The sequence below is a fragment of the Silurus aristotelis genome (assembly GCF_946808225.1).
Source record: "Silurus aristotelis genome assembly, chromosome: 4".
Classification (NCBI taxonomy): Eukaryota; Metazoa; Chordata; class Actinopteri; order Siluriformes; family Siluridae; genus Silurus; species Silurus aristotelis.
In genome coordinates, this window is record NC_139577.1 from 29111325 (window position 1) to 29126822 (window position 15498).

General features: G+C 39.8%; 3 protein-coding genes across 8 annotated transcripts in view; all 3 read right to left on the bottom strand.

The window, feature by feature from the left end:
- Positions 1–489, bottom strand: part of fam13a (family with sequence similarity 13 member A) — an 84007-nt gene extending 83518 nt beyond the window's left edge. For all 4 annotated transcript variants that reach the window (XM_083538613.1, XM_083538611.1, XM_083538612.1 and 1 more), the window contains exon 1: positions 222–489. In XM_083538613.1, the coding sequence (XP_083394739.1) occupies positions 222–248 (27 nt within the window). In that variant the 5' untranslated portion in view covers positions 249–489. The remainder of the gene's footprint in view (positions 1–221) is intronic.
- inpp4b (inositol polyphosphate-4-phosphatase type II B) overlaps positions 1–15498 on the bottom strand; it is a 765675-nt gene that overhangs the window by 267526 nt on the left and 482651 nt on the right. The gene's annotated exons all lie outside the window — the stretch shown is intronic.
- Positions 1944–15498, bottom strand: part of LOC310724496 (ovochymase-2) — a 45856-nt gene continuing 32301 nt past the window's right edge. For both annotated transcript variants that reach the window (XM_083538581.1, XM_083538580.1), the window contains exons 13-25: positions 12833–12933; positions 11027–11304; positions 9582–9745; positions 8948–9131; positions 8268–8486; positions 6982–7122; positions 6674–6892; positions 6300–6479; positions 4632–4744; positions 4449–4543; positions 3327–3607; positions 3029–3189; positions 1944–2290 (exon numbers count right to left, since the gene is read on the bottom strand). In XM_083538581.1, coding sequence (XP_083394707.1) covers positions 2093–2290; positions 3029–3189; positions 3327–3607; positions 4449–4543; positions 4632–4744; positions 6300–6479; positions 6674–6892; positions 6982–7122; positions 8268–8486; positions 8948–9131; positions 9582–9745; positions 11027–11304; positions 12833–12933 — 2334 coding nt within the window. In that variant the 3' untranslated portion in view covers positions 1944–2092. The remainder of the gene's footprint in view (positions 2291–3028; positions 3190–3326; positions 3608–4448; positions 4544–4631; positions 4745–6299; positions 6480–6673; positions 6893–6981; positions 7123–8267; positions 8487–8947; positions 9132–9581; positions 9746–11026; positions 11305–12832; positions 12934–15498) is intronic.

Here is a 15498-nt window from a genome sequence, read left to right on the forward strand (position 1 = left end):
CACACAGACAGACACATGCACAGTCACAGACACGCAGATGCACATGAGTAGCCGGAGTAGCCCTATTACCCTTTACTAACTTTTTCCCCTCAAGAAAACCATCGCATCTTGCTCTATAAAAGCCTAAAAGCCTCTCTTGGCCTTTAAAGTATGCCTTAAATTTTAAAGCTTTGTCTCTCCGCCTTAAAAGGAGCCTCAGCCTGACATTTTTTTATACTTACACAGATGGTGAGTGCTCCTGCCCCCATTCTCTCCCTTCTTCTCTGTGGTGCCTTTAAAGAAAGAGGGATGAATTCCCTAAATCCACCCCCTCCTCCTGCTCACGCAGGTCCTAGAAACATTCCTGAACAAAGCCCAAAGCCAAGATCTCTGAATTCAGACCATCCGTCGTCCATTTGTAGTCTCGTCCGGAAGTCCAACAAAGTCTGGATTGAGTCAGAGGCAGAGGGGAGTCCCTTAATCAGCCTCCTTTTCTTAAAACCTCTACATGGATTAGAGCCTCCTCTTGAACTGAAATCTGAGCTCTGCACTACTATTGGCTGGCTAGATAAGTCATGTGACCAGCAGGCCGAATCTTTTTTAGTGTGCCTTTGCCTGGGGGGTTAAGTGCTGAAGACGCAACACATGCCCTTATTTGTTTCCTTCATTCACCTTCTCATTCATTTGTAAAGCAGGGGTTCACTAACTTTTTCACTTTCACTGTGAAATAATATATACTACAGCACAGATTTATATTATGAATAACGTCTATCTACTATTATATTGTAGGCATTTAGTAATATTTAGTATTATGTTTACTTATACGTAGTTTATTTACAACAATTTACATTTATGGCATTTGTTAGACGCTCTTATCCAGAGCGACTTACAACTGAGCAGGGGAGGGTTAAGGGCCTTGCTCAAGGGCCCAGCAGTGGCAGCTTGGTGGCGGTGGTGTGATTTCAACCTTTGGCCTTCCAATCCAAAGTCCAATTTTCCAATTTCCATTTTTAAAATCACCTTTACAGTAGCTTCAAGTTGACATTTGTGCTTATTTAAAAACATATCTGTTTTAAAATGGACTTTACCACAGTGCTGTTGAATTTTTGAATTTGATAGGCCAGATGGTTTTGCATAGTTTTCCATTGCAGCAGCTCTAAAAGTAGTTCCAACTGCCAACCAAATCACAGTTTGATATTCATACGCTATTGTTTAAGAATTATTTAAGAGTTTCCACAGGACCAATACACCTTAATGGATTTGAAATCCTATCACTGTTTTCTTTGTAGACATGGGTATTTAACCTTTGTGGAAGGAGTCTACAGTGTCAGCACTTTTATTACAGCGGTGTTTGAAGTTTCCCTGTAACATAACAAGCTGAATCTTTAGCGTTATTAATTTCAATAGAAAGATACCATTTCAAGGAGTTTGTCCTTACCACTGTCTTACTACTGGCTTTGCTCATTAGAGATAAACTTATAGGGAATATGAATGGATATATACATTTAAAAGTTATATTCGTGGCCACAGCGGATCATCCGCATGTTTGATTTGACACATGTTTTTACGCTGGATGCCCTTCCTAACGCAACCCTCCCCATTTATCCGGGCTTGGGATCGGCACTAAGGCTTGTGCAACCCTAATGGCTGGGGATGATTTCCTGACCGGGGATCGAACCTAGGCCGCAGTGTTGAGAGCGCTGCATCCTAACCACTAGACCACCAGGGGACCTTCTGAAAGGTGCTATACAAATGAATTAAATTGAATGGGAACTTGATATACTGATGATGCATCTATTTGGATCATATACATTATAACGTTGATGCTTTTGGTTATTACGTGATGCTTTTTTTGGTTGAGTGTGAGAAAAAAGGAAGTGTATTACTTTTACATTAGCAACTTTTCTAATCTTCTTTCTATTTAAGTCTCCTCATGTGTTAATTGATGAAATAAACCAATATACTGAGATTCTAATAAAATCTTTATTTTTTTTTCCAAGCTGGTTCTTGGTTCCACCCCTACAGTGTCCAGTAGGGGCTTGTATTCAAGAACAATGCAAAACAAATTGCATAATACAGGTAAGAAATCAAAACTATGTGTTTTCACTCAGATTTAAGCAGCTGGAGTGTTTTCATAGACGTATCGCTTGATGTTGTCTTCGATCCATGGATTGAAGGCTGAGACTCGAGTGAACACTGACGGCTTTTTGTCCTTGATGCAGCCACGAGCACCGAAGCTCACAACACCATGCACTTCCCATAGAGAGCCAGTGGCAGCTAATTTGCACACGAATGGCCCCCCGGAGTCACCCTGAACAAGGCGGAAATAAAAAAATGAAAAGGCAATGCAAAAAAACGCTGCATTTAGGTTACAAATTGTGACCCAAACCTAACATACTAGTGTGACTTATTACATAGTATGTACTTGTCCAACGGCATAGATCTAAAATATGGTGCAATGGTCTGAAAAAAAGGACTCTGTGGAATCTCATTAAAATAAAAGCCCATCATTTGGATCCACTTGTTCAATTAGACGAGGCCACACATGGTTATTCTGAGTCCATGGTCAAAAACAAGCATCATTCAGAGTTTTATATAATGCAGTACAATTTTGCAGTGACAGTGAGAGCTTATGTAACTGCACAGGGCTTCTTGAGACTCAGCCTGACTGTCAAGCGTTTGTATTTTACAGCCTCGTGTACTGAATTACATCAGTGCCTTTGCTACGAAGCCTACACCATTTCTACAGTGATAGTGCAAGATTTCTTGGATTTCTTGGATAGAGTGAAAGATGGCTGAAATAGAACAGGTCTAAAAAACTGCTCTTTTTTCTTTTCATTTAAAATAATTTTTTTATGCAGAAATTTCCAAACATTTGGAAATATTTGCTTATGTAATATATTGTAATATGGTATCCACAGCCTTTTAAACTATTAATTCACAATGCATTTTTAGTAGAAAAGCATTTAAAATTAGTTTAGGTTTTAATCAGTAACATGCCGTGCATCATATTAACTCATATCTTCCTCATGATTACTCATATACATACCTGGCAGGCAGATTTGAGCTCATCAGGTGACTCGTAGCCTGCGCAGACCATTGAAGGCCGTACACTGTCCCACCAGTAGCTGATTTTACTGCAGGTCTCATAGGAGACAATAGGAAGAGGAGCCTGGTTCAGCTTTTTAGCCACTACAGGAATTATACTGCCTGGAAGACAAATACACCAAATTAAAACTACTAACACAAATGTCAGTTTTGGGACTTTTTTGCACAATAATAAATATTATAAACACACAATAATTTAGTTCAACGCAGAACTGACAGTTTCTGAGAAGTTTCTTGACCTTTCTCATCTCCCCAGCCAGTGACATAGCAGAAATGTCCAGTAGGCAGCAGGGACTCAGGTTTAGGCAGACACACAGGGCTGATTTCTCGAGTCATGGACACTGGCTTGGCCAGTCGCACCAGGGCGATGTCATTGGAGAGGTCATCGATCTGGGGGTAGACGAAATCCTTGTGCGAGATGATAGCGACAACAGGAATGCACATCTCTGTGGGGCCGTCTATACTGGAGTTCATGTGGTGTTTCCCAAAACACATCTGCCAGGATGTAGGAGCTGAGAGTCTGAGGAGGACAGAGAAAAGGATTTCAGAGGAATGGATAGGTAATGAAAAAGGGACCCTTCGATGGGCAGTTCAATGGATAGCTGGATGGCTGGATGGCTGGATGGCTAGATAGATAGATAGATAGATAGATAGATAGATAGATAGATAGATAGATAGATAGATAGATAGATAGATAGATAGATAGATAGATGGATGGATGGATGGATGGATGGATGGATGGATGGATGGATGGATGGGTTGATTGATGGGTTGATTGATGGATGGATGCATACATAAATGGACAAAGATGGGCAGATAAGTTGGTTGAAGAAAAAATGGACAGGCAGACTAACATGGTAAATGATGGGTGGATGGATGGATGGATGGATGGATGGATGGATGGATGGATGGATGGATTGATGGATGGATTGATGGATGCATGCATGGACAAAGATACACAGATATTTGGTTGATGGAAGGATAGATAAGACTGACATGGAAAAGAAAAGATGGATGGATGAATGGATGGATGGATGGATGGATGGATGGAGGAATGGATGGATGGATGGATGGATGGATGGATGGACGGACGGATGAATGGATAGATGGATAGATGGATGGATGAGTCATGATTATATGCGTTATGAATGGATGGATGGATGATGTATGGGGTTTTTAGTGGATGGGTTGGTGGATAAATGATGGATAGATAAATATAATTTTAAATGACAAATATAGCACTAGATGTCAAGCAAAGCTTTATTTGTGGAGATAGAAGGCCTTGCGGTACATATGTAAGTGTGTGTCTGTGTGTGTGTGTGTGTGTGTGTGTGTGTGTGTGTGTGTGTGTGTGTGTTTACTTTGTGAAACAGTGAGCAGCAGTCAGAACCCATTCCTCATGGATCAATGAGCCACCACATACATGTTGAAAAGGCAAAAAAGAAAGCTGTTTGGCCTGATGGAGACACACAAACACATGCATTATTGTCAGTGAGAGCTAAACATCAAGTAACAAGACTCTCATTCTCATCTTCTGTTCTCACCTGCATAGACACTTGCCATGGCCAGGAATGAGGTTTAGCTTCAATTCCATTCACAACCCTCATCACAGGGGTAACTGGAGCCACTGCAGGAGTCCCACATACAGCAGGCCAAACTGCAAGGAGAGAAAATACTGTAAGCTTAGAACATATAAGAACATAGTAAGTTTCTTTTCGGCTTCTCCCGTTAGGGGTCGCCACAGCGGATCCTCCGCACGTTTGATTTGGCACATGTTTTACGCTGGATGCCCTTCCTAACGCAACCCTCCCCAATTTATCCGGGCTTGGGACCGGCACTAAGAGTGGCTGGGGATGGTTCCCTGACCGGGAATCGAACCCGGGTCGCAGCGGTGGGAGCGCTGCATCTTAACCACTAGACCACCAGGGGAGAACATATAAGAACATAAAGAATAAAAATTCAGATGTAAGTAGAGAAATTCTTTTGTATATACAGAAATTCTTGCAATATTTTTGACACCTGGAATTGAGACAACTTTAAGTGCAAAGAAAAGACTTGTACATTTAGATTGGTAAGCTAAACTGCATGATCTTCAACCAAACATAAGCAAATTCCAATTCCTAAAAAATTATGACTATTGGTTGTCTTTTAAATGTTTAGTTTAATTCCTAAATAAACTGTTGCTATTGTTTTACCACAAAAACTACAAATATATAAAAAAATACTAATGTACTTCTTATTCATTTACAGTTACATTTCACTCTGTACATCATCCACAATAGAGCTCGACTGGATTTTACCAATAATGATAGCTAAGTTGGATCATACTTGCAGATAAACGATTAAACAACCAATTAAACTGTTTTTAAAATGAATAACAAATGAAAACAAACATAACACTACATTTAAAATAGTTCTAAACTTAACAAAAATAAAAAATCATGAATACATGCTAAATAAATAGATATGAATATATAATTATATTAATAAATAATGAGGAAAATAAAGGACATGAATTTAAACTGAAACAAAAAGTAACACTCCATATAAATAAAAACAGTTACATCCAAAATGAAAAAAACAAAAAAAAAACAGGCTTCAGTGATTTGCCCCTAGAGGCCGCTCTCATACTGTATAACACAACCTGGAAAAACTATAGGTAAGGACTTTTGCCAATGGATCCAGCAAAAAAACGATAAATCAACAACCTCTAATCCACAACACAAGCTAATACTGTTTTCAGTTACATTATAGATTCTTCAAGATTAGGTATTTACTGTATATTTATAAATTATAGTCAAAGTAATCTTTATCTCGCTCTTAAACTTAGTAAGACAAAAACCTACAGCATTTTGTGTTACTAAGATTTTTTTTGCTACTAAGCGAAGTCATTTATACTGTAGGCTTTCGCATGCTGGATGATTTTCAGCCTCAACTCTGACTATTGCAAAGTGCTGACACAAATAAAAACTATAAACTATAAATAAATGTCTTCACACAGAAAACATCTCATTACAGAACTCTTTACCCTATCAAATAATTAACTAGTTTATTTTTTCTTTACTTATAGCTGTTAGCAATAGCGTGATTTTTTACAAATAAATTATTATAACCCTGTGATTTGAACTACAGCTGGATCTACTGTCAGGCCTTCTGTTACAGAAAATGATTCAACAGTCTCTGTGGTAAAAAACTATGTAAAAGTGACTTGCCAATCTTCACGTCATCCCACGGGTTGGGCGGTAGAGGAGGCAGTGTGGGAAACACACTTGGATCAGTGGTCCAGTAACCACGGAAACCTTTCTCTTGGCGTGCCTCATTGGTGCGGAAACGCACAGTGACTTTGTCTCCAGCGACGGTCAGCTTGGGGTGTGAATATCCACAGAACTGACCTGGATTAGTGGAGTAAAAAAGTTTGGATCAGGTTTTAACCAGTAGATGGTGCTGTAACATTGATAAAGTTTAAGCTCTAAGTAATTTTCTTTTAGCTATGATCTAATCATAAAAATGGACAGAAGAAATTAACTATGCTTTATGAATTCTTTGTTTCAAGTTAATATATTCATGACCATGCTACTTCTCTAACCTTGTGACTTTCCAGCTGCATCAAAAACCTCCACAAAGTCCACACACTTGCCCAGGATGTTAACAGCTTGCAGCTCAAAGTGTGTGAAGACGATGTGGAGACTCTTAGCTGATGGACTTGAGATGCTCCACGTGCAGACAGTTTGGTGCGGATAGTTATTGGGCCAGTTTGGTGAGACAAGCTCCCCTTGCTGGCTGGTAAACTCTCCACCACAGCCAACTATATCCACACAGAGACAACAATGGAGAATTAATATTGTATAATGATGCACATGTGTGTGTCTGAGAGAGTTTGAGAGAAAGAGTTACTGTTGTTATCTGCCGGGTTTATGGCTTTCCAAGTGGCGCTGAAGCCTGTGTCCACCACTCGGTTATTGGAGGAGAAACGGATGGTCAGCATGTCACTAGCAGAAACCATATCTGATGGAGGATATGTACTGCAGTATGTTCCTGATGGAAAAATAAAACAAATGCACACTGATCTCACATTTCCCTTTTTAAACTGTATATAATTATTTATTTTTAACTATTTCTGTTTCCTTTTAGAGCCTTGATATTATATTATATTGCAGTCTAGCAATATAGTAATTTATCTAATAATTTAAAAGTCAGACGATAATGACAGAGTCACGTATAGGTGTGGCCATAATATAAATATATACAGTAGCTGTCAAAGGTTTTGAGACACCTAACCTTTTATTGTTTTTGATACACGTGCATGTTCCTTTTGTTTATTTGCATCAAACTAGGTAAAAGGAATTGGTTAGTGAATCAGAATCAGACTACATCACCCCAACAGTCAAACATGGAGGTGGAAGTTTAAAAGTTTGTGGTTGTTTTGTAGCAAGGATTCCGTATTCCGGTTGAAAGGAATACTGAACCAGCATGGCTCCCATTCCATACTTCAATACATTACAATTCTGTCTGGACTGCAGTTTTATTGGAACCGACTTCACCACACAACAAGACAATGACATGAAGCATACACCTAAGCTCAGCAAGCATTATATAGAGTGCAAAAAGTCAGCTGGAGTGTTTATTTATTTAAAGTGTTGAATGCTGAATGTTTATAGAAACAAATTGCCTGAATGCCTGAACATGTTGCAGATAAACAAAAGCAACATAAATATGTCTCTCAAAAACAATAAATGACTAAGACTACACTTTTGACAGTTTAGGTATAATATTCAGAAAATAGTGAAAATAGAAAAGACATAATTGTCATTAAAAAAAAGCAAATTAATATTTTTGAAAAATATTTTTTTTTCAAATGTATTAGTTTTCATGACTTTTTAAAACCAAACTTTTTCATTTTTTTATTTAACATATTTTATTCATATATGTATTTTGTATATTGACTTTACATTACTTGCTTACAGTATACTTGTATCTGTCTTAATTAATGTAATTAATGTATTTATAGCAGTATATTTATAGCAGTTTATAATTTTTTTTATTTATCTCTGATATCTACATATTCCTAAAAATATTTCCTAATTATTTTGCATATATACTTTATGTCTTTAATTTTCCAGAAATCTGTTTGGTGCATTCATAAGAAATTAATATTCTGAGTTCTCTGACACCCTGCGTACCCATAGAGCTGAGCTGGTCTGAGATGGAGACGCTGTCGCTGAGGCACAACTGGCTTTCCTCCAGTGAGAACGATTCGAAATGAAGGTGCACACGTTTGCCTGCGGGGACACGGATGTTCCAGTGGCACTTGACATCGTTTTTATAACTCTGAGGGTGATTCATTGAGGCCAGCACGCCTGCAGTGCCAGTCTGGTCCTTCAGCCCTCCACAACCAGAAACTGAAAAAACATTAAAAAGCAGAGAAGAGAATATAGGGTGATTAGAAATATCAGTATTAACCGCTCAACTTGTGATTAACTTCTGATTGATCAGATGGTGCTGATTAGTTTGCTATAACAGCATCCCTGAAAATAGTTCTACAATAAATCACATGTTCATATGAGTGCATTTGTCCCTAATTGAGGTGAGGATTTTGGGAAATAATGGGCATTAGAACCTTTACCTCGTTTATATGAACACATGATAGACTCAATTAAAGTGATAACAATTGTTTCTAGACCCTAAGAATCATAGATATAGTGCCTAATGTAGCAAAGGGTTTCTAATTAATCTAGCTAAATTATGTTTATGGATAAGAATATATAATGAATGTGTTTATTATTTAATAATAATTTAAATAACATAATTACAAGATTAGAGTGGTTTTTAAATAATTTGTTTCAGCATGCAAATAGTATACCAGTGAGGTGGTAGATATCCCTGCGTATGATGTTCTCAATCCAGGCAGTGTAAGCAGAAGAGCGAGTGAACACACTGGGTTTTTTGTTCATGATGCAGCCGATAGGCCCGAAGCTGGTGATCCCATGGATTTCCCAGGGGGCTGAGGGGTTGTCCTGACACACAAGGGGACCCCCAGAGTCTCCCTGTGAAAGACATGTAATCACCTTATAGAGTACACATAATAATCACCTCCAGGGTGTGTCTGGTCTCTGGTGTACAGTGTGTAGTATCACGAGTCCCCAGTGTGCACGGTAAGTGTTAATTCAACAAGGATGTACATACAAGGGATCATCAAATTAACACCGAGGTTCTCTCTGACCATATTTAGAATTTGTTAATGAGTCAGATTCTATCATATTATCATATTAAGCAGATTATGATTGGTTAAAAAATATTGTATATTGTATTGTATAGACTTTGTATTTTGTTTTACAAAACCTGATTATATCTCACACGGACACTGCATGTTCACTTGCATATTCAGTTCATGTAATATCTAGAAATAATTTTTAAAACATACTGCATTACAGAGAACTATTTTAAAATGTTAGACGAACGCTGCATCTACTGCAGATTCCAGTGAAAATACGCACCTGGCACACAGACTTGAGCTCATCAGGGAGAGTGAATCCACAGCAGATCATTGATGGCTTGACCTGGAACCACCAGTAGTCCATGCGCTTGCAGGTATCATAGGGAACCACAGGAAGAGCGACCTGATTCAAAGTCTCTGCTGCTTTTGGATTTGTAGAGTTGCCTAAGGGGAAAGCAAATGTGTTTTAGACAGGATCATCTGTTCAACTTGAGTGTATGGTGTGTCTAAAGGGCCTAACATTTCTCAAATCAGTAAACATTAATATTAAATATTTTCAATCTCTTATAAATAACAGCCAGTTGAAATGCTAAAACAACCACCTAGCAATCACTTAACAACCACCTGAAATACCATAGCAACCACCTGCCATTACTTTAGCAAATGGCTGGATTTACCATACCAACCACCTAGTAACACTCTAGCAGTAGGGTATTGGTATTCCAAGTGGTACCAATGCTGATGCTAAGTGGTTGATATGGTATTACAAGTGGTATCTATGATGTTGCTAAGTGATTGGTAGAACACGTTCTCACTCCCAACTTGTCAATAAATGACTCCAAAAGGGGTACCCAGGGTGTCAAAAATGTGACACCAGTTGATATTGAAGAATGCGTCCATATGTGACGAGTTAGGAGTAAGAATGTGTAGGGTTGATTGGTATTCGACATGGAACCTATACGTTTTTGCTAAGTGGTAGCTATGGTCTTGCAACTGGTTGCTGGGATATTGCTAGCTTGTTGGCAGGTGGTTGTTATTGTAGTAAGTAAAATTATACCATTTCTAACATGTGTTTGGGTGCCACAAAACCTATTTATTTAGTTATTAAGTATCTTGAAGAAGTATCCCCCAACAAGTAATCAAAATGGTTAGTTGGACTTCGCTAGAATTTGTATTCGTCATGATTCTAAATGAAATAGCCCATGGCTCTAAAGAATCAATTCACCAAATAAAAAGTGTCAATGTTGTGACTAAAAAAACTTTCACAGCCTTTGTTGTAATTACTTATGCTTCTATTGTCATTTGTCATCTCAATATAATATATTAGACTTGTTCTTAATGGGCCTGGAAGCCCCCAGAAGACCTTCCACCAAAAGTAAGGTACCAGTCCCTGCACTTTGGAGGACTATAGATTATGTCCAGAAACAGCTTTTTATTTCACAGCTCACAGAGGGAGCTTCATGCCAACTCTGAGGTTACCCTACTTTGTAAATGATGCAATCAGCTATGAAAGGATTTATCAGCACACATGCAGTGATACTTGCTAACCTGCGGATGGCACTGTAGTCTTTTCAGAAATCATATACACACGCAGCAACTGGAGAAAAAACTAAACTCTGCTCTGTGATCATATGGTGACTAGTCACTGGTAAATAAATATCAGTTCAGACAAACTCTCATTTGCCGTGACATCACGGTAGCATTAGTATAAACCTAAGATCTGACCTGTTTCATCTCCCCAGCCTGTAGCATAGCATTTCTTTTCTCCTGGAAGCATCTCATCGACTGAGGGCATGCAGGCGAAGTCGATGTGCTCGCTAGGGGTGACCTCTCCATCCAGACGCACCAGAGCGATGTCAAACTCCACACTGGGCACTGTGGGATACTTGAAGCTCTCATGGCGATAGATGCCTAAAATGCTGTAGCACTGCTCGCCTGGCTCAGGCTGGGTCAAGTTGTGTTTGCCCAGGCACATCTGCCATCTCTGCAGCTGATCTGCATACCTGAGGAGAAATTTTATAATAATGTCATATGATAAGGAAAAACATAAGGAAGAAATATACACACACTTGTTTATATATATATATATATATATATATATATATATATATATATATATATATATATATATATATATATATATATATATATATATATATATATATATTAGGGATGGGGGAATTAACGCGTTAATCTTTGCGATTAATTTTAGATGTTTAACGCGTTAAAAAAATATAACGCAATTGACGCAGCACTTTTTTTTTTTTTTTTTTTGCTCGTTTCCATGACTTCCTATTGCTTATTGTGAATGTGCCGAACAGTCACCCTGTCATGATGGAGATGAACAAAGATGGAGTTTTAGGAGGAATGTTTACATTTAAAAAGTTGCCTGATGGCCTGTTTGATAAAACAAAGATTTGCACGATTTGCAAAGCTGAATTCAAATATTATAGAAGCAATTCGTCTTTAATCTACCATTTAAAAGCAAAGCACCCAGGTGCTAGCAACATAACTAGCGAGGCTACAGGAGCGCCTCGCCAATCCACGTTAATAGAATGCTACAGTAATCGTGGCAGGCCATTGACCAAACCTGTAACTGATAAATTAACCGATGCTTTAGCTAAATGGATAGCTAGAAACTGCCGCCCAGTTAGCACTGTGGAAGACGAGGGACTGAGAGAAATCATGCAAATTGCATCGGGAGACACGTCTTACAATCTACCCTCGAGAAGAACGATTATGTCGAGAATACACAGTTTGTATGACAGCGAGAGGGCGCGAAGGATGGACATATTAGAGAAAGCAAAATATGTCGCTCTCACAGGAGATCACTGGACATCGGTGAGCAATGACAACTTCTTGGGTGTCACAGGGCACTTCATAGATGAAGAGTGGCAATTGCGTTCGTTTGCCCTTACTGTGAGTCAGACCACAGAGTGGTTGCTGCACACATTTTATTTGATGGGAACAGCTACTCTGTGGTTCTGTGGAGAGTCTGTTTACAGTTCAAATGTCATTAAAATGTTATGTCATTAAAACCTTTGTGTTGTTTAATTTAATTAGGTGATTCTACATGTAAATATTGATGATAACAAGCTTGGGGGAAAACACAATTAATTGCAATTAATTACAGAAAATGTGCAATTAATTAGTTAATTTTTTTTATCGATTCCCAGCCCTAATATATATATATATAAGGACCATGCTTTAGCTAAGTAGCTAGCTATAATTAAAGTTATAGCAACATTACACCTCAGTGACTGTAGTAAAATTAGCGGAATAAAAGCCCTAATGCTGTCAGATTTCGATCACGTAGAACTCGGCTAACACCTAGACAAGTGACCAACTTTTGTAATTTGTAAAACTTCTAGGTTTTTGTTTTAGCTATATTTTGTCCATTTATATAGAAAACTTTACATGCCACTGAGAGGTCTGAGTGGCCTGAGGTGAAATGGTGGCTGTACACTCCAACACACTACACTAAAAAAGCTAGTAGATGTCTAATAGCCTAAATGAGGATCTTAGCAATACCTGATAAAGCAGTGTGCAGCAGTCAGGACCCAGTTCTTATGGATCAGTGTGCCACCACATATGTGGGAAAAAGCAGGCGTGGGAGAAGACTCGGGCCAAACCTATAAACAAAACCAGACACATATGGCCTTTCAGATATACTGTATAATAAATAATGTAAAAGATTGCATTCGCAGAGCTGCTATCATCAACTATATTATAACAGCTGTGAGATGCTATTAGAGGCGAATGATTCATATGCGTGATTAGTCCTGGTGAATAAATTATTGATGTTTTTTCAATAATGAAGGCTAATGGTGAACGCAGTTAAAAATAAGAAATATCTTGGTCTAGTGGGCTGATTCACTACACATGTGAAAATGCCTTGTAGCTTTTTGTTTTATTTAAACCCATGTCAAAACATAATTTTTTTTGTTCATTATTTCTTCCTCAATAGATATGTTGTGTTCAATGTTGTTGCACTGATATGTCAGCTCATAGCACTTCAAGCGTTATCATTTATTCACTATCTCTCATATTCCATTTCAGGAACTAGTTTCTATGCTCTGAATCATGTGTGTAATCTGTCCAACCCACTGGCGGGGTGATGTCACAACCAGGAAGCTATAAAAGCACATGCAGTGGAGGCGATGATAGCTTCTGTTTGTTCAGGAAGCACTCTGTGTGTGTCTGTGTCAATGGTAAGTGGCAAAATATAAAATGAAACAAACAAAAAAGTATATATATATTTCCATCCATCCATTTTCTCCCGCTTATCCGTAATTCGGGTCGCGGGGGCAGCAGTCTAAGCAGGCCCCCGCCTCCGACTGCTGCCCAATCCTCATAGCACCGTCCCTTACGGTCCCTCCTGCAGGTGGTGAGCCCACAGGAAGGCGGCCCCACGTCACTCCGGCGTCACGGACCTTGATATTTCCCTCGTAAGGGACCCCCGGAGCATAGAGGGTTAAGGGCCTTGCTCAAGGGCCCAAGAGTGGCAGCTTGGCGATACCGGGGCTTGAACCCCAGACCTTCCGATCGGCAACCCAGCGCCTTAACCGCTGGAGCCACCACTCCCCCTCCTTTATATATATATATAAAATAAAAAATGAAGAGCAACATAGGTACCAGCTGTGTGATCCTCCTTGCCCCACTTACTACGTGATTCAGTTCGAGTCTCATCCTCCCCGGATCATTGGGGTGTGTCCCCCTTTCGTGAGACCCAAGAAGGCTCTGGTCATGGAACAACAAGTAAACACTCTCTTAAGGAAGGAGGCTATCGCGGTGGTCGCAAGACAGAAAGTCTGGGTTCTACAGCCGTTACTTCATAGTTCCAAAGAAGGATGCGGGGTTGCGTCTCATTTACATTTACATTTGCGCCATTTAGCAGATGCCCTTATCCAGAGCGACGTACAAAAGTGCTTCAAGTCAATAGTAATAAATAAATCTACACTGGTATGCAAGATTACAAACTTAATATAAATATAACCCTTGAATTCTACAAGCTTGGAAGTGCTAATTTAAGTATTTCAGGAAGAGGTAGGTCTTCAGTCGTCGCTTGAAAATAGTCAGGGACTCTGCTGTACGGGCATCTAGGGGAAGTTCATTCCACCACCTCGGTGCCAGAACAGAGATCCTGTTCTTCCTGGCTCTACGTCAGCTGAGCGCTCACTATTAAGCCTTAGGTTCAAGATGCTCACCCTCAAGCAGGTCGTGTCTCGAATCATATCCGAGGACTGGTTTGTCATGATAGATCTGAAGAACGCTTACTTCCACATATTTATCCTCCCTTCGCACAGGAAGTTCGCAAAGTGTGTGAATGCGGCTTTGGCCCTGCTGAGACACGGGGCATCTGCATTCTAAACTATGTCGATGATTGGTTGATACTAGCTCAATTGGAGCTTTTGGCAGTCTGGCATCAATATGCCATTCTGACCCACTTTAAAGAATTAGGTTTAAGACTTAACACCAAGAAGATTGGGCTTTCTCCAGAGAACCACTTATCTATGCGTAGTGTGAGATTTGACAGTTATGCGGGCACAACTGTCTTCTGCTTGGATCGAGTATAGCCTCCTGAGAGTCACACACTGTGAAACAGTTTCAATGACTGCTAGGTCTGATAGCAGCCACATCCAACGTGGTTCTGCTTGGCCTCCTGCACCCCTCCAGTGGTGGCTCAGGGACAGAGGGTTCTCCCGGAAGGTCACGGGCCTTAGACGTGTGGAGAGAACCCGAGTTTCTTTCTAAGGGCCCCATGTTGGGAGCTCCTTGTCATCACGTAAAAAGGTCTGTGGAGTGGGCATTGAGACTTGAGAGGCCACCATGTATTGATCTGTACAAACAACACATCAGTGGCCTACTACAGCAACCACCATGGGGGTCTGTAATTTTGCCCCTGTACAGGCTGGCACATCAGATCCTCCTGTGGGCCCCAGGGAGCTGTTCTCTGTGAGGGCAAACATATATCCCAGGGTACCTAAACCAGGAAGCAGACACCCTCTGAAGGCAAGAGCTGAGGCCCAGGGAATAAAGGCTCCACCCAGATGTGGTAAAAAAGATATGTTTTACAGAGCACAAGTGGACTTGTTAGCAATTCAAAAGATAAGCTCTGTCCCCTCTGGGTTTCTCTCACTCACCCCGGATGCAATGGTACAGGCATGGCAGAGGTTGCGCCTGTACGCCTTCCCCCC